The sequence below is a fragment of the Carcharodon carcharias genome, chromosome 1 (genome assembly GCF_017639515.1).
Source record: "Carcharodon carcharias isolate sCarCar2 chromosome 1, sCarCar2.pri, whole genome shotgun sequence".
Taxonomy (NCBI): Eukaryota; Metazoa; Chordata; class Chondrichthyes; order Lamniformes; family Lamnidae; genus Carcharodon; species Carcharodon carcharias.
This window is the reverse complement of record NC_054467.1, coordinates 77032328-77052368: the sequence shown is the minus strand read 5'-3', so window position 1 is coordinate 77052368 and position 20041 is coordinate 77032328. Positions and strand designations below refer to the sequence as shown.

Genomic DNA, 20041 nt, shown 5'->3' with positions numbered 1-20041 from the left:
GTTCAAGTCTTGCTCAACGTTGAGCTGTTGGCAGAAATTCCCAATTGGCTTTGATGTTCCTATGGGTTACAATGAGGGAGATTAGTCAGGGCTTCTGATTGTGTTAGGATAAGAATTGAGCTGCGTAATATTAGTCTCTTAGAGATTCTGAAAGGTGCCTGTGCTCCCTCAAGTAGTTCTTGCTTGCAGGAAAGAAAATTCACGAAGTGCCATGATAATGTAGAGTAAGTAAACATTTTTTTAAAAGCCCAAAGTTCCTTATCGATAGGAAAAAAAGAGAAGTTGTACAGAAGGAACGTTTTCAAATCAGCTCATAAGTGAACCCGGTTACAGATAATCTTAAGAATTGAACTGACTGGAGGAACACTACTCTATGGCTGCTACTTTGCATTTTTCACTAGTTCTGCTCTGGCTTATGACACTGATATGGACAACACAGTTTATATACAGAAATTACAGGACCGAGTGTGAACAAATGACAAAAACAATGGTCACTGGGCAACATTTCATCTTTATCACTAACACACTAAACAGCAAAGCCCAACTTACAGGTCATTTTGCAAGATATAAGGACATTAATATATGCAGCTGCTTTCTCATCTACTTCTGAGGTAACAGTGTAATGTTCAGTGTATAAAAACAGAACATAAAATACACCCCAACATTGTTTTAATGTAATGGAGAATTATTCTGTCTAATGGCCTGACATCACTCTTTAAAGTAATGAGACATTAACATCATGAATAGGGTGTTGTTACATCGTTAAAAAGGCAGAGCACATCAGATTCCCCATACAACCACGTGGTACTGTCCTTAGTTTTAGCTAATTGCAAAATGAATTTTTAAGAGAACACAGCATTGTATTATACGATTGATGTACTATCTAATACACATACATTCCCTAAAATTGTAAGTTAAACCTTTTAATTTTTCTCATTACTGGGCAATAATAAGAATTTCATACATTTAGGTGCAATGGAACTTGGAACTGTGCTGCACAATTAATTTTACAATCTGAAGAAGAGAAAAATAGTTTTGCCTCCCAAGTGCTCAGGCTCATAGTTTTGCTATTTGCTGCAGAAATGTCAGTTTCTGTTGGGTTGATTACATGTAAGTTGCTACCTTAAACTTAATGTTCAAACCATTACAGAAAATCAATATGTTCATACACTAACCAACAACAATTTTCCAATTCACATCTGACATGATATTTTTCCTTCTTTTACCTTAAATAAATAAATCCTGGACGGACTTTAGCCTTCACTTTGTATACTTTCAGTTACATAAATTTGTGAAGACTGTACACACTTCATTCGTCAAGTTATTTTAAAATTAAGGTATTTTTCTCCCTCCCCTTTCCAAACATGACCTGATATTTTTAGTCAAGACATTATTTGGGACTACAAAATGAATTATAACAGAGATACAAAGACACAGTAACAGTGACCACACTTATCTAAAACAGTCCATGAAGGGAGGGAACTAATCTTTGAGTAAGATGAACAAAATGGAATCTCCACCAAATGGCAGCATACGTCCTAGCTGAAGAAGTGGCTTGATAAAGGCAGGGACACCAGATTGTTCACCTCACATAATACCTACTGTGCTCAAGTAATACTAAAACACAGGAAAACGTAAATAATTCAATGTCTAAAGAAAGAGATCAGTATGCCACCCACGTCCCATTAAAGCACGTGCTTTGAAAAGGAGCAACAGCCTCCGGCTTAAAAGTTCAGTGTTTCAGACATCATCTTCCACCATTCCATTATTTCTGCCTTCTCCTCTTCTTTTCTCTCAGAAAATGATTCAAGATTAAAATCAACCTACAAAGAATCAGACCAAGATAAAGATGTTTGAAAAATAACGTCTGTACTTGGCAAATTATTCATATGCAACTAGATGAATATACAAAAATGAGGGCAAGAAAACATCAGCTGGTCCACTGAGCTTGTCACACAGGATCATTGTGTGAGTTCTACACAGCAGAATCACATTCTCCCACCATACCCACGACCCCCCCCACCACCCCCAGCATCCCTCCACCCCAATACCACACACACAAGACAAAGAGGAATAAAAGTCATGAAAAGCATTATATTATTTCAAGTTCTTTCTTTCTTTCTTTATAACCTACTGGATTTCTGAAACTGTGGGAAATGTAAATCGTACCAAACTTGGTTAACATTCAGTTAATACCAACCATTGTTTATAAGGGTCTGTAAGTACTTGAGAAAAGAACGTTATCAACAATTTATATTTGTATAGTACCTTTAGTATAGAAAAAAGTTTCAAAATGGTTCACAGAGGCGTATTCAAAGAATAATTATGAAAGTGCCATACAGCAATTATTATTAGTCAAATAAAATTCCCACTTTGTACCAAGAAGCCAAACCTCAAGGGCTGACCATTTTATCACTATTTAGTCTAAGCAAAATATGAGTATCAATTATGTTTTGTAATGAAAGAATTTTCAAAGTTTTTTTTAAAATTAAGTATTCTGGGGAAATGGGCTAGGCCAGTTCCAGCCTTCAGGCAGCCAAAATGCCTCATCTCACTCGGGCCAAACCAACCTTCACACTTATGCCAGAACCTACTGGTGGGAGGAGGAGGAAATCCCACAATACAGAGTCCAGCTATATCCCTTTGACACTGGGGACCATCGATGTCAAACAGAGATTTTGCCCCAGACACAACACCCCCAGACACTCCCAAGCAGTGGAATTATGACAGCCGTGTGCCAGATGGCCCAGTTATTTACTGGGTCATTATTGCCAACTATCTATGAAGAGATTAATAGTAATGTGTTTGAAATGGAAGGGTTAGTGAGCATTTATCACAGTAAGAGTTTTTTTTTTAATCCATGTCATGAATCTTGTTGCATGCTCAGATTTAGTTGTGGGAATCTGGACAGTCAGTGCAAGATTTTCTAACACAGAAACTCCTTTTATTTTCATGGGTGAAGTGTGAAGTGGGATACAAGATTGTTTTAAGTAAATTAGTGAAGCTTACCACTGTGGCTGGGCTAAAAGGAACTGCCACTTTTTTAGTTACTGCTAGATATCCTGGAGCAGAAGCTGTGATTTTGTAGTTTCCAGGAGCCAGAAGCCTCCAAAAATCACCATCTTTAGCTGAAGAGAAAGAAAAAATGTGCATGAGTTACAGCTTTAATCAAACCAGTGGATATTCTTTGACTGACAGATTCCTTCCAGCCTTGGACAGTTTTTGCAATTTATATATATTCCAATTAGAGCAGTTCTTAATGAATTCAAGGGATTTCCTAAGTATCTGATCAGTTGAGAACAAGCAGAAGTTCTACAGAGCTAAGTAACTACATTAAGCAACAAAGCAATTTTTTGCTTCAATCATTATCTTTCTGGGTCTACAAAAGCACCAGGTTTGTTTTGGCCAGTGGGAATGTTCCTAAAAATAATAACAGGATTCAAGTTTAAAGGGAGGTGTGAGCTATCACTGGGGGGCTCGTTTCAGCTGGGTAAGCAGCAAGGAAATAACCAAGTCCAAAATCCACTTTCAGGGATGTCTGCCTTGCACCATCATCTTCCTTCCAGTGCCCTATTTTAATTTTTACAGCTGGATCATCGAGAATAAAAATAATTAAAAACCAAGGAACACATTTAATGGCTGTTAACACATTTAATGGCTGATATGCAACGATTAAATGTGTTTGCTATAGAAATGGTGTATAGATGAACAGAAAATTATTTAGGAATAGGGAAAGAGCATCAGGCCCAACAAGCCTATCCTTTTTTTAAAAAAATCAGCTCCCTCTATTCTTGTCATCGTGTCCCTCAATTCTTTCTCTCTGCAGAAAAATATCAAATTGTCTCTTGAATCTTTTTATAACATCCATGTCAATGTCTTTGCTGGAAACGTAGGGAGCAAATTCTCACTCATCTGCCATAACTTCAGCAAGGGAACCACAAAACCCTTAACAAAATAGTGTCAATACTGTTCATCCTGTTTTTGCAGGATTTCCAAGGCTCTCCTATCGAAATTTTGGTGAATGTGCAAGAAAACCTTGGTGGAAATTCACTCCCTTATTCCACAGGTCCATCATCCTTTAGGTGAAAAACAATTTCCCTTCACTTTTCTTCCTAGAACCACATTCTCAATTTGTAGGCTTGTTTTGAAACACTGGCTAGATAAAAAGTATAAACTTGCTTCCCTCAGTACTATTCACAAAGTCAGATCTCCATCGTCTCATACAGCTGTTATGAATATACTTTCACTCTTTAATGCAGCTGGTTCAACATGAACCTTGGAGCAATAGGCTAAGTTAAAGCTGGGAAGAGTTGCATATGTCAATTGAAAAGAGTCAGTGGTCCTTGACCTGATCTTTAAACACAGCTTTCAGCTGCACTTTGGCTAGACACAAGTGCAGATGTGATGCAGTCACTCCCAGATGAGATCATGTTGGAAATTTAACAAATGTTTCGAAATAGCTTGCAAATGTTATTTAGCACTCTTTTCTTTTCCATCCCCAGCAGATGTAAATATTAATTATCACTAATTACTGATTTAGAGCAAGTGTAAATGATGAGTTATACCAAACTTGGGTCTGATGATTGATCTTTTGAAATTGTGCTGAGAGAAAGATGTGAAGGGATTGGATTATTGATAGACAATGGAGGGGAAAGACAAGCCCCCAGGCATTCTGACAACAGGGCATCATCTACAAAACAGCTGCACATCTGTCCAACCTCCCTTATCCTCCACAGATGTAAGAGGCAGGAATAATCACAGCCTCTCTACTAAAGTGTTTAATTCCTGTTTCAATCCACGTGTGCTGCACGACATCCTTCTGTGCTTCTTTCATGATTGTGCCATTTGAATTTTAATTAACTTTCAAATATTCCCATGTATTGACAGTAAAGACTGTTCTTTCAAGAAAGAAATTCAAAGCCAAATTGTGAGGATCAATTGCTTTTATATTACATATGTTATTTAGCAGCAGAGAGCTCAGTGAAGAGAATTTGTTATTACCCACTCAGAAATCCATCAGACTTTGAACTCTTCAGAGATCTTAAACCCTACTCACTATGAAGTAGGGTTTATTGATGTTAACTCTTGAATTCTACAAACATCCTTAAGGATTTTGCAGAACCATATCCCAGTACAAATAAATGTGTGCCGATGATGCTTTTTTATATATAATTCAAGGAACCGTAGCACTAACATTTTATTTAAAACATGCTGGTACACAAGGGCATTTCTATAATGGAACTCCTGTAGCAGAGGAACAATAAATTAGCACAACAATTTTGCCCCCATTCCCTCAGTTTCCTCCTCAGTTCTCCTAAAGACGAAGATTTAGAAAATAGTCATGGTCCATTCACTGGCTCAGGTATGTCAAGCATGCACCTAAACCAAGAGGCTGAGGATCGGTGGAAACTGGTGCCTGGGCCTCATCAGTATACTCAGCCCAAGCTGCCATCATTGCTGACGCCTCGATTAGCAGCTTGCCTAAGCAAGGTCATCAATGTTGGGCTATTAACAGAAAATGCTGGAATTGCTCAACAGTGGAGAGAGAAAGAGAGTTAACATTTCTTACAAACTGAAGAAAGTTAGAAATGTAACAGATTTTAAGCAAGTGCAGAAGCATGGAAAGGTGGGGGAGGGGGAGCAAAAACAAAAGAGAAAGCCTGTCATACAGCAGAAAACCGGAGTGACTAAGTCTCCAGATGGTCAGAGACCAGACACACCTCAGAAGATGTGTCACAGGGCCCCTTGAGGTCCCAATGCACTGACTCCATGGGATTTGCCCAGGATGTTTTACTTCCAATGTGCAATTCCCCTGCTCCCTGGGACCTTCTGAAAAACTCGACAACTTTAAGTTGGTTCCGATTTACTTACCTGGATAGTTACCCAGGAAATGTTAGACAGTAAAAAACCCAGTCTATCTCCTGGGAAACTATACAACTGACCCCCCAATCATTCACACTGATGGCCTCCACCCACACTAAATGCCCCGACTACCCCCCAACCCAACCTGACTAGCCCCTGACCTGACATGACCAGCCAGTGACCTGTCAATCCCTCCTGACTACCCCCTGACCCACCTACCCATTCTCCCACCTGCCACCCTACCCATCTGCCACTCTAACACTTCAGCCACTTAACACCCCACCCACCTACCACCCATCCACTCCACACACTTACCACCCTACCCAGTTGCCACACTGCCACCTCACCCACCTACCACCATACTCCCTTTCCCACCCTATCCCCTCACCCACCCTACCTCCTTACCTTACCCAACCTACCCCCTCACCTACCCTATCCCTTACCCACTTACTTTCTCTCCATAGTTTTTCAAAAGAAGCTTTGGGATATTTAAACTCTTTACTTACTGGAAGACGGCAGCTTATGCCATAAAATGGTGAAGTGGCTCCATTTCAAGTATGCTGTGCATTTCTGGAAAAGCCAGGATCGGAAGCCCTAGCCAGAAGTGCTGAGCTCTGGCGTGAAGGAGAAAAGTAGGAGTAGAGTGGCAATCCAACAGTGATTCGGGCCCAAATGTCAAAAAGGATGATGTGCAAAGGCAAAAGGCAGGCAGCAATGGGACAGGGTGCAAAACATGGGTCTAGCGGTATAAGTGGCAGCTGCAGAATCCATACTAGCTGCTGTCCAAAAACCAGGTGTAACGGTTATGGCCTGAAATTGTTGAGCTCACTATTGAGCCTGGAAGACCGTAAAGTGCCTAATCAAAAGATGTGCTGCTGGTCCTCGAGCTTCATTGCAACAGTGCTGAGGTACATTTATGACTGTATCATTGCTGTTTCTTGCTCTCATGCTGAACAGGAAAAAATTAATTAACTTCCAATTTCCACTCCTCCCTAGCTTTCACATGATCCTTCTCTAAATCTTCCTTTCCTCAATTTTGTAATCTCTATTTCTGGGGATAGGCTGTCTCCTCTATAAGCTCACTGACTCCCACAGCAATAAGATAAATGCAAAATACTACGGATGCTGGAAATGTGAAACAGAAATAAAAATAACTGGAAAAACTCAGCAGGTCTGACAGTATTTGAGGAGAGGAATACAGTTAATGTTTCGAGTCCGTATGACTCTTCATCAGAACCAAGGAAAAACAGAAAAGAGGTGAAATATAAGCTGGTTGAGGGGGGTGGGACAGGTAGAGCTGGATAGAGGGCCAGTGATAGGTGGAGGAAAAGAAGAGATTGCCAAAGATGTCATAGACAAAAGGACAAAGGGGTGTTGATGGTGGCGATATTAGCTGAGGCATGTGCTAATGATGACATGAAGGGTAGAAAGCAGGATGAGCAAGTGACAGATAGCCCTAGTGGGGGTGGAGTGGGGGGAAGGGATCAAAATAGGCTAAAAGGTGGGGATAAAACAATGGATGGAAATACATTTAAAAATAATGGAAATAGGTGGGAAAAGAAAAATATATTAAAAAATAGAAATTATTGGAAGAAGGGGGATCGAAAAGGTGGTGGAGATTGAGGAGAGAGTTCATGATCTGAAGCTGTTGAATCAATGTTAAGTCCGAAAGGCTGTAAAGTGCCTAGTCGGAAGATGGGGTGCTGTTCCTCCAGTTTGCGTTGAGCTTCACTGGAACGTTGCAGCAGGCCAAGGACGGACAGTTGGGCATGAGAGCAGGGTGGAGTGTTGAAAAGGCAAGTGACAGGGAGGTCTAGGTCATGCTTGCGGACAGACTGAATGTGTTCTCCGAAGCGGTCACCCAGTTTGCGTTTGGTTTCTCCAATGTAGAGGAGACCGAATTGGGAGCAGCGAATGCAGTAGACTAAATTGAGGGAAGTGCAAGTGAAGTGCTGCTTCACTTGAAAGGAGTGTTTGGGTCCTTGGACGGTGAGGAGGAGGGAAGTAAAGGGGCATTTGTTGCACCTTCTGCAGTTGCATGGCAAAGTGCCGTGGGAGGGGGTTGAGGTGTAGGGGGTGATGGAGGAGTGGACCAGGGTGTCCCAGAGGGAACGATCCCTGTGGAATGCCGTTGGGGAGGGGTGGGGAGCGGGGGGGTGAAGGGAAGATATGTTTGGTGGTGGCATCATGCTGGAGCTGTCGGAAATGGAGGAGAATGATCCTTTGAATGGGGAGGCTGGTGGGGTGATAAGTGAGGACTCCCACAGCAACATTGATTACATTTCCTCATAACCCAGTGGCTGAAAGGGCTCTATTCCATTCCTCCAGTTTCTTAGTCTCTATCACAGCCAGAAGTGCTCAGTCTGTTCCTGAGAACCCCAACATCACAGAAACGAGTCTTCAGCCAATCCAGGACAAAGCAGCCCACTTGATTGGCACCCCATCCACCACTGTGAACATTCACTCACTCCAGCACTGGTACACAGTGGCAGCAAAGTGTACAATGTACAAGATGCAGCAATTTGCCAAATCTTTTCGACAGCATCTTCTAGATCCTCACCTCCTAGAAAAATAAAGGTGCATAGGAACATGGTCATCTGCAAGTTCCCCTCCAAGTCGCAAACCAACCTGACTTGGAACTATAATTGTCGTCCCTTTACTGTCAATGGTTCAAACTCCTGGCACTTGCTCCCTGACAACACTGTGGGTGTACCTACACCAAGTGGACTGCAGTGATTCAAGAAAGTGGCTCACTACCATCTTCATTAGGTATGTGCTCCCATACAATGAGCGAATTAATAAAAAGTTACTCTGATGATGCTACATTATTGCTCCCGATATATCTTCCTTTTTCCCTCAATGAGGATTCTGCTCCACAGTGGTTGACAAGACCCTTAACTATGTCAGTCCCATTTCCCGCCTTTTTGCTCTCAACGCTTCCTCTCCCTTCCAGAACCATGACAGGCTTATTCTTGTCCTCACCTTCCACCCCACCAGCTTTGTATTCAACACATCATCTTCCACCATTTCCATCACCACCAACATGATGCCACCACCAAAGACATCTTCCCCTCCCCTCCCCTCTTGACATTCTGAATGGACCAATCCCTCCACAAAATCCTGCTTCACCTTTCCATCACATCAACACATGCTCCCCTTCCCAAGGCAAGTACAAGAGAAACAAGACCTGCTCCTTCACCTCCTCCTTTCCCACTATCCAAAACTCCAATGCTCCTTCCAAGTGAGTGCAATTTGCTCGAACTTCCTTCATTTAAGAATATTGCATTCACTGTTGACGATGCCATCTCCTCTACACTGGGGAGATCAAATGCAGACAGGATGAGTGCTTTGCAAAATGTCTCCATCCATTCCACAACCAGAACCCAAGGATTCTGATCATCTGTCATTTTAATTCTCTGCTCCACTCCCACTCTGACCATTCTGTCCTCTACCTACAACACCATCCCAATGAAGCTCAACACAAGCACGGGGAACAGCACCTCATCTTTTGATTAGGCACTTTACAGCCTTCCAGACTCAAAATTGAATTCAACAATTTCACATCATAACCATGGCTCCTATTTTTTCAGCCATCTGCTAATAATTCTGCTGCTGCCATTTACACCATCTCTAGGCCTATATCCAGGTTTTGTTTTCACTTTTCCCATTATTGCCCCCTTTGATCTTGCACCATCACACTTTTTTTCCTATTTAAATCTCTTCTGCCTTCCATCATATCACAACCTTCAGTTTTATTCTTTCCCCCCTCCTCTTTTCCCTGCTTCCATGCTTTGTTTAGAACCTATTACATTTCTAACAGCTTCCAGTTCTCACAAAAAAATCACAGACCTGAAATGTTAGCTCCATTTCTCTCTCCATAGATGCTGACTGGCTTCTTGAACATTTCCAGCATTTTCTGTTTAAATTTCAGATTTCCGAAACTCTCGGTATTTTGCCTTTAATATCAATGTTGAGTTTCCTGCCTCACTAGAAGCTGATGTTAGTTAGGTCCTGGGGAGGGGGAGTAGGAATGGGTTATGGTGGCTCCATAGGAAGAGATTAAAATCATTTTTTACACGCTTATTGTCATTAGCAACCTCTGAGGCCACTAAAAAATTTTGAGAAGGCAGAGCCAACTGCTGCCCCACTCATCACCAATGAGTTTTGAAGAGGGGGGTCCTTTAACAAGCAGCTGGTACCTAATGTCCATATTTAAGTGGTTTAATGCCTGGTTTAGTTTATTTTACTAAGAATGGTCTCTCAGACCAATCTGTACTGTCCCCATCCAGTTTCACATAGGTACACCTCACATTACTGCCCAGCAAAAGGCTCCTACGCAGGTTTTATTCCCTTCCTTAACTAGAGGCTCTGTAGCTAATTACCGCCCCATCAGCCTACTCTTGGTCATAAGTAAAGTAATAGAAGGGGTCATCAACAGTCAAGCAGCACTTGCTTAACAATAACCTGCTCACTGACAGCCAGTTTGAGTTCCGCCAGGGCCACTCAGCTCCTGACCTCATTACAGCCTTGGTTCAAACATAAACTAAAGAGCTGAACACCTGAGGTAGAGTGAGAATGACTGGCCTTGACATCAAGGCAGCATTTGAATGAGTGTGGCATCAAGGAGCCTGACAAAACTGGAGTCAATGGGAATCAGGGGAAAACTCTCCACTGGTTAGATTCATACCTAGCACAAAGGAAGATGTTTGTGGTTGTTGGAGGTCAGTCATCTCAGCTCCAGGGCATCACTGCAGGAATTCCTCAGGGCCGTGACCTCAGCACAACCATCTTCAGCTGCTTCATCAATGACCTTCCTTCCAACATAAGGTCAGAAGTGGGGATGTACGCTCAATGAACAACGTTCAGCACCATTCGCAACTCCTCAGATACGGAAGCAGTCTATGTCCAAATGCAGCAAGGCATGGACAATATCCAGGCTTTGGCTGACATGTGGTAAGTAACATTCGCGCCACACAAGTGTCAGGCAATGACCATCTCCAACAAGAAAGAATCCAACCACCGCCCCTTGATGTTCCGTCATTACCATCATTACCAGCATTACCATCACCAAATTCCCCACTATTAAATCCTGGAGTTACCATTGACCAGAAACTAAACTGGAATAGCCATATAAATACTGTGGCTACAACAGCAGGTCAGAGGCTAGGTATAGCGCGACAAGTAACCCACTTCCTGACTCCCCAAAGCCCGTCCAAGGCACAAGTCAGTAGTGTGATGGAATACTCCCTACTTCCCTGGATGAGTGCAGCTCCCACAACACTCAAGAAGCTTGACACCATCCAGGAAAAAGCAGCCCACTTGATTGGCACCACATCCACAAACATTCACTCCCTCCACCACCGTCACACAGTAACAGCAGTGTGTACCACCTATAAGATGTACTGCAGGAATTCACCAACACTCCTTCGACAGCACCTTCAAAACCCACAACCACTACCACCTAGAAGGAAAAGGGCAGCAGATAGATAGGAATACCATCACCTAGAAGTTCCCCTCCAAGCCACTCATCATCCTGACCTGGAAATATATCACCGTTCCTTCACTGTCACTGGTCAAAATCCTGGAAGACCCTCTCTAACAGCACTGTGGGCGTACCTACACCAAATGGACTGCAGTGGTTCAAGAAGGCAGCTCACCACCACCTTTTCAAGGACAACTAGGAATGGGCAATAAATGCTGGCCTAGCCAGCAAAGCTCACATCTCAAGAATGAATTTAAAAAATGGCTGATGTGATTGTGGCCTCAACTCCACTTTCCTGATTACTTCCTATGCCCATTGGCTCACTTGTTAGTCGAGAATCTGACTTACCCCTGCCTTAAACATTTTCAGTAATCCTGCCTCCACTGGTCTCTGGAGAGAAAATTCCACAGACTCTCAATCCTCAGAAGAAATTTCTTCTGATCTCCATCTTGTATGGGAGGCCCCTTATTTTTAAACCATGCCCTCTAGTTCTCATCTTTCCCACAAGCAGAAATACCCTCCCAGCATCCACCTTGTCAAGTCCTCTCAGGATCTTATATGTTTGAATAAGATCACCTCTCATTCTTCTAAACTCCAATGAATACAGGCCCAGCCTGTCCAATCTTTCTTCATAAGATAATCCCCTCAACCCAGGAATCAGTCGTGAACCTTCTCTGAACTGCTAATACAATGATGTCCTTTCTTAAATAAGGAGACCAAAACTGTACACGTCCAGATATGGACTCACCAATGCTATGTGCAGCTGTAGAAAAACTTACCTACATTTATATTCCATTCCCCTTGCAATAAATGACAATATTCCATTTGCCTCTCTAATCACTTGCCGTACTTGCATTCTAACTTCTTAAGATTCATGTACCAAGGCAACCAGATCTCTCTGTACTGCAGAGTTCTGCAATCTCTCTCCATTTAAATAAAATGCTGCTTTGTTATTCTTCCTGCCAAAGTGGAAAAGTTCACATTTTCACAGATTATACTCCATCTGCCAGAATTTTGCCTATTCATTAATGTATCTATATCCCTTTGCATACTCCTTATGTCCTCTTCAAACCTACTTTCCTACCAACTTTTGTGTCATCAGCACATTTAGCAACCATATAGTCGGTCCTTTCATCCAGGTCTTTGATATAGGTTGTAGATAATTGAAGCCCCAACACTGATCCCGGTGGCACTTCACAGCTTGCCAATCCAAAAATGACCCATTTATCCTTACTCTCTGCATCCTGTTAGTTAAACAATCTTCTATCCACGCTAATATGTTACCCCCTATACCTTGGGCCCTTATTTTGTTTAGTAACCTTTGATGTGGCACCTTGTTAAATTCCTTCTGGAAATCCAAGTATACCACATCTAAGGTTCCCCTTTATCCACGTTGCTTGTTGCTTCCTCAAAGAACCCTAATAAATTAGACAAACACTAGTTCCTGTTCACAAAACCACTCTGCCTGATTGCATTGAGATTTTCTAAGTGCCTTGCTATAACCTCCTTAATAGATTCCAGTATTTTTCCTATGACAGATGTTAAGTTAACTGGCCTATAGTTTCTTGCTTTCTGTCTCCCTCATTTCTTGAACAGATGAGTTACATTCACTATTTCCAATCTGATAGGATCCTTCCAGAATTTATGGAATTTTGGGAAAATAAAACCATTGCATCTACTACCTTAGCAGCCACTTCTTTTAATCCCTAAGGGATGAAGTCCATCAGGGCCTGGGGACTTGGCAGCTTTTAGTTCTAATAATTTTCTCAGTACTCTTTCCCTGGTAATTGTAATTGTTTTAAGTTCCTCCCTCCCTTTCATCACTTGTTTTATGATTAATTCTGGGAAGTTATCTCTATCTTCTAAAGTGATGACAGATGCAAAGTATCTGTTCAATTCATCCACCAATTCCTTATTCTCCATTTCCCAAACTCGCTCTTTAAAGGATCAACACTCACTTTAGTTACCCTTTTCCTTTTTAAGCACCTGTAGAAACCCTTTCTAGTTTTATATATCTATATAGCTTTCTCTCATACTAATTTCTCCCTTCATATTGCTCTTTTAGTGATTCCTTGCTGCTTTTTATATTCTGTCCAATCTTCTAACCTGCCACTAATCTTCCCAGAATTGCACGTATTTTTCTTTCTATTCTTTCTTTCAACTTGATACCATCTTTAACTTCATTAGTTGGCCCCGAATGGTGCATCCTTCCCCTAGAGCCCTAGAGTCTTTCACTGGAGTGTATCTTTGTTGGGTATTATGAAATATCTCTTCAAGAATTATTTATTTTAAAGATCTATGTTCCCTGGAAGCCAATTTCAGAAAATGGAGACTTCAATGAAATGCTGCCAAGGCTGTCATTTCAGCCTCCCACCTGAACAACGTGAAGACCAGGGAAGAACTTCATGTCTAGTTCTGCGGCTGACCACTCATCCACGACCCAACATCAAAATATCTCATCGTCACTCTTGACCTACTGGCAACACGTCCAGAACACCGGAGCCAAGGTCAAGGGGAGAATGAATCTCATATGGAAACTGGCAGGTATCACCTGGGGAAGCAGAGCCAACACCCTATGCACTGTTTCACTCGCTGTGGTTACCCAACTTGGCTCAGGAGCCACCACACAAATGTGGTAGATATCCACCTTCAGGAAGTCATGAGGATTGTTTCTGGAACACAGCTCGAGTAGCTTCCTGCGCTAGCACACATTGAACCTCCTGATGTCCGCAGGGAAAACAGCTTCCTCAAAGAAGACTACCAGCTGACAGCTAACGTAGCACTCCCATTTACACAGGACCTCAAAACAATAATCACGTATGTGTCAGGAATCCCATAATCCCTACTGGAACACACTCCACACCCTACAAACTGACAACAGCCACACCTCTCGATGACACACCTCTGAACTGACTGTAAACATCACCAACCACAACCGGGTAACTGACCCTAGTGGTGAAGTCCCAGGTTTCAACATTCCATGGAAAATGTGGACAACACTGAACCACTTGAGGATGGGCCAGGGAAGATGTGGCCATTTGTCCCACAGGTGGAGCATGAGGAAATGCTCAATTTGTGACTGTGGCCAAAAAGGTCAAGCTATTGCCCACACACTGAACTTCTGCCCTGAGGAGAGATCGATTCCTGGTGTGAGAGATCCATTCACGCTGTGTGAGCTGATGCCATTGAATGAATTATTAACCTTGACATCAAATTATAACTGCCTCCTCAGTTATATGAAATATAGAGTTATTAGGGCTTCCGTTTCACTGGTACACTGTGCTGGTTCTTAAAATTAAGAAAGATTTTGATAGAATGCACAACAAAAATTGTTTCCACTTGTTGGGGAGTCCATGAGAATTGGTCATCTATGTAAAACTGGCACTGAGAGAGTGAAGAGCAAGGTATGGAGAAATTTTATTTCACAGATGAATGTTGGAGTGACTGAAGCAAAGCTATTGTATCTTTTAAGAAAAGAATACATAAATATTTTAGATTGAGAAAGTTACAAATTTATATGAAGGAAACTGAATTTTGGGGTTCATTTTGAATTAGGAAGTGATTGACAGACACAATGGGCTGAATGGCCTTCTTCTGTACTGTTAACTCTATGTGGCTAAACTGGAGAATATCTCAGTCATCAACCGTCTCAGGAATAGCTATCATAGTATCATAAGAATCAAACTACCTTTGGAGAAGGTCAAGGGACATAATATAACAAAAATATTTAATGGAGGAGTCTAATTTCAGTGAATCAAGAAGGGATTTGGTCCGCGGGTAAATTGGAGTCACAGACCAGCAGGTAGAAATGTAATGAGGAAATTGGTGGCTTTTTAAGAGATGGCTTGGTTCTGTCCACGTACATGTCCATGTAGGGCAAAGAGAGGGCAACTAAAGTCAGAGTTTTCAGGATGGTGAATCTGTTAGAGTAGGATAAATCAGAAAAAGTGGGTGTAAGGCTGATGTCAGTTTGATAATAAGAGAGAGTCAGACTGGATATAAGAACAACAGAGCAGAAGTGGGAAAAGAGGGACAAAGAAACAGTACAAGAAGAGATTAATGGCTAATGTAGGAGGGAAGCAAAAATCTTCTATACGCATATTAACAGTAAAAGGGTTGTTAGAGGAGTGGTGAGGCCAATTGAGAACCAAAATGGAGATCTACTGGTGGAAGCAAAAGGCATAGCTTTGTATCGTTATTATCAAGGAAGTGGTCTTTTCCAAAACTACTGTAAACAAGGAGATTGAGAGGAAGATGGGTAAGTTGCAATAGATAAAGAGGAGATGCAAGAAAGGCTGGCAGTACTTAAAGTTGATAAGTCACCCAGTTCAAATAGAATGTACCTATGTTGCTGAGAGAAGAAAGGGGTGTAATTCCTGGCCAATATACATCCCTCAATCAAAATCACAAAAACAGATTATCTAGTCATTATCACATTGCTGTTTGTGGGAGTTTGCTGTGCACACCTTGGTTGTTGCATTTCCAACATTACAACAGCAGTAACACTTCAAAAGTACTTAATTGGCTGTCGAGTGCTTTGGGACGTACTGTAGTCATGAAAGGAGCTATATAAATGCAAGTCGATCTTTGATCTGCTTTGTTAACTGTTCTGCCACCTTCCAAGATTTGTGTACAAACACCCTCAGATTTCCCTCTTCTTGAATCCACTTTAAATTTGGCTGAGGTGGTTCCGCAAACTTCCAATTCTCCTTAGATACATGGACAGAATTGTAAATGTTACAGCCTTGATCAAGAAAAAAGGATAAACCAGGAAATTACAGGCCATCATTTTAACGGAAGTGGTGGATAAGCTTTTTGAAACCATAACCCAGGAAAAAATTAAAAGCCAGATGGACAAGCGTGGACTAATAAAGAGGAGCCAGCATGGATTTGTTAAGGGCAAATTGTGTTTAACTAACTCGCTTGAGTTTTCTGATGAGGTAATAGAGAGGGTGGATAAGGACAGGGCCAGTTGATGTTGTGTATGTTGACTTTCGAAGGGCTTTTGATAAAGTAATACATATTAGGCTTGTTAGAAAAACTGAAGCCCATGGGATAAAAAGGGTAGCTGCACGGACATAAAATTGGTTAAGGGATAGAATGATTAACTTTCAAACTGGAGGAAGCTACACAGTGGGGTTCCCCATGGCTCAGTACTAGAATCACTGCTGTCTTTGATATGCATTAATGACCTGAACTTGGTAAAACACACAATTTTGAAATGTTCAGGTGACATGAATCTTGGCAGTGTTGTATACAGTGAGCAAAATAGTAATAGACTTCAAGAGGGCATAGACAAACTGGTGAAATGGATGAACACATTCAAATGAAACTCAATGCAGAAGATTGTGAGTTAATTTTGATAGGAAGAATGAAGAGAGGCAAGACATGCTAAATTTTACAAGTTTAAAGTGGATGCAATAAGAAAGAAATCTGAGGGTGGTTGTACACAAATCTTGGAAGGTGACAGGGCAAGTTAACAAAGCAGATCAAAGAAAGACTTGCATTTATATAGCCCCTTTCATGACTACAGGACATGCCAAAGCACATGACAGCCAATTAAGTACTTTTGAAGTGTCATTGCTGTTGTAATGTTAGAAATGCAGTAGACAATGTGTGCACAGCAAAATCCCACAAATAGCAATGTGATAATGACTAGATAATCTGTGTTTGTGATGTCGATTGTGGGATAAATATTGGCCAGAAATAACCAAGAATAACCCCTTCTCTTCTTTGTAATAATGCATCTATTACATCCACCTGAGAAGGTAGGGCCTCAGTTTAACATCTCATTCAGAAGACAACACTTCCAATAGTGAAGCACTCCTCAGTATTGCATTGAAGTGTCAACTTTGATTTCTGTGTTCAAGTCCTGGAATGAAACTTGCTAATGCTAGCACTAGTTAGTAAAGCATGTGGGATCCTGGTCTTAATAAATCGAGGCATAAAATACAAAACCTAAGAACGTATGCTAGCCTATATTAAGTACTAGTTCAGCCCCAGCTAGAGTATTGAGTCCAATTCCAGCAATAACCAGAGCACAATGGTTTAGAATCATAGAATAGTTACAGCATAGGAGGCCATTCAGTCCATTATGTCCATGCCAGCTCTCTAATTCCACTCCCTTTCCCTTTCACCATAACTCTGCAATTTTTCCCCTTCAGATGCTTATCCAATTTGCTTTTGAAAGCAGTAATTAAATCTTGCAATTAAATCTAATTAATTAATTAAATCTACACTCTCAGGTAGCGCATTCCAGATCCTGAACACTCACTGCATAAAAAAGTTTTTTTTCCTGATATTGCATTGGTTATTTTGTCAATCACTTTAAGTCTGTGTCCTCTGATTCTTCACTTTTCCACCAATAGGAACAATTTCTCTCTCTATCTATTCTGTCCAGACCCCTCATGATTTTGATCGCCTTTGTCAAATCTCCTCTCAACCTTGTCTTCAGTAAAGGGAATAACCCCAGCTTCTCCAGTCTATCCACCAAACTGAAGCCCTCATACCTGGACCATTCTCATAAATCTTTCCAGAACCCTCTCTAAAGCCTTCATATCCTCTGTAAAGTGCAGTGTCCAGAGTTAGATACAACACTCCATTTGAGGCCAAATCAATGTTTTATAAAGGTCCATCACAACTTCCTTGCTTTTGCACTCCATGCCTGTATTTATAAAGCCCAGGATCCCATATGCCTTTTTAACAACTTTCTCAACCTGCCCTGCCACCTTCAACAATCCGTGCATATATTCCCCTTCTCCTCATTCTTCTTACCAAAATGTATTGCTTCACATTTCTCTGTGATAAATTTCATCTGCCACATGTTGCCCCATTCCACCTATCAGTCAATTTCCTCTTTAATCTATCGCTATCCTCCTCATAGGTCACAATACTTCCAAGTTTTGCATCATCTGTAAATTTTGAAATTGTGCCTTGTACACCCGAGTCTCAGTCATTAATATATATCAAGATAAGCCGTGGTGCTAGTATCAAGCCTTGAGGAACCTAATTGTTTACCTTCCTCCAGTCTGAAAAACAACCATTCACCATTACTCTCTGTTTCCTGTCACTCAGCCAATTTCCTATCCATGTTGTCACTGTTCCTTTTATTCCATGAGCTTCAACTTTTTGAAAAAAAAGTGGCACTCTATCAAATACCTTTTTGAAATCCATTTACACCAAATCAACTGTATTATCCTCATCAGCCCTCTCTATTACCACATCAAAAAAACTCAATCAAATTAGTTAAACGTGACTTTAACTAATTCATGCTGGATTTTATAAAACTTTTCCATGTTACTCTTAATTGTGTCTTATTTTCAAAAGCTATCCCACTACCAAAGTTAAATTGATTGGCCTGTAATTACTGGGTTTTGTTGAACAAGGGTGTAAAATGATTTACCGTGATTGGCAAAGGATCCAGCAGCAAGATGAGGAAAAGATTTTTACACAACAAGTGGTTAGGATTTAGAATGCACTGCCTGATAGGGTGGTGGATACATATTCAATATTAGCCTTCAAAAGGGAATTGAATAAATATTTGAAGGAGAATAAATTACACATAGAACAAACAGAATTGAAGTCAAAAGAGCTGGCACAGACTCAGTAAGCTAAATGGCTTCCTTCTGTGTTATACTAGTCCATGATCTTCTGCTTCTATCTGATCACCATTGTTTTTGATGGAATGTTGACAGATCTATTTGAAGTTAAGATAGCTGCAGGAAATGAAAGCCAAAAGTAAGGAGTAATGTAGTCGTTGGTCAGCAGAGGTTGGACAGGGGAAATGTAAAATTTCTTCCACGAAGATATCGTAAGAACCCCAATTAATAATGATCACAATCCCTTATCATTGAAGACTGATTTACAACCAAATGCTTCTTTAAATTTCATTTTACCTCCCAAAATTGAAAAACTAAATGAGTTCATACATACCAGATGTGATATCATGATTAATGCCTTCCACAGATATAGTAGCATTGGAGAGTGGGTTCCCTTGATGGTCTCGGACAAACCCTTTAACACCACGGTGCACCTGAAATACAGTCATGACTATGTCAATAATGACTGATGGCATTTATAAATCTCCAACACAAAAACAGAATTACCTGGAAAAACTCAGCAGGTCTGGCAGCATCGGCGGAGAAGAAAAGAGTTGACGTTTCGAGTCCTCATGACCCTTCGACAGAACTTGAGTTCGAGTCCAGGAAAGAGCTGAAATATAAGCTGGTTTAAGGTGTGTGTGTGGGGGGCGGAGAGATACCACCTAAATCTCCACCTAGAGGGAGGTCTCAATCAGGTGAATTGTTTGTGAACTAGACTGTCTCAAAAAAACGTCACCAGACAGTTGCATAAGGACAACAGTAGAGAGGAGAAAATGAGGAAAATACATATCTGTAAATTGATATTTTTTTGTTTTGCATTGGTTGATACGCAAATTGTACACCACAAGAAACAAAGAGACAAAAAGCCAAAAAAAGTTATCTTTATATTTAAAATACCCACAACATTCTGATCTGTGTTGATCTCTTACACACTTGAAAAATGTAACTGTAGTTTAAATATTCTTTGTCATCTCTCCATTGCTGGAAATGTATTCTCTGTTAGAATTGGTACAATACCAGCCATGCAGCAATGGCACACCTTCTGCAATCACAACTTTTCTAAAATAACATAATGGACCGGATCTTCACTACTGAG

General features: G+C 41.1%; 1 protein-coding gene across 2 annotated transcripts in view; it reads right to left on the bottom strand.

Annotated features, from left to right (window-relative positions):
* Positions 1–491: 491 nt before the first annotated feature.
* cpe (carboxypeptidase E) overlaps positions 492–20041 on the bottom strand; it is a 120150-nt gene continuing 100600 nt past the window's right edge. For both annotated transcript variants that reach the window (XM_041196561.1, XM_041196570.1), the window contains 3 exons: positions 19277–19376; positions 3010–3128; positions 492–1823 (listed from right to left, as the gene is read on the bottom strand). In XM_041196561.1, the coding sequence (XP_041052495.1) occupies positions 1725–1823; positions 3010–3128; positions 19277–19376 (318 nt within the window). In that variant the 3' untranslated portion in view covers positions 492–1724. The remainder of the gene's footprint in view (positions 1824–3009; positions 3129–19276; positions 19377–20041) is intronic.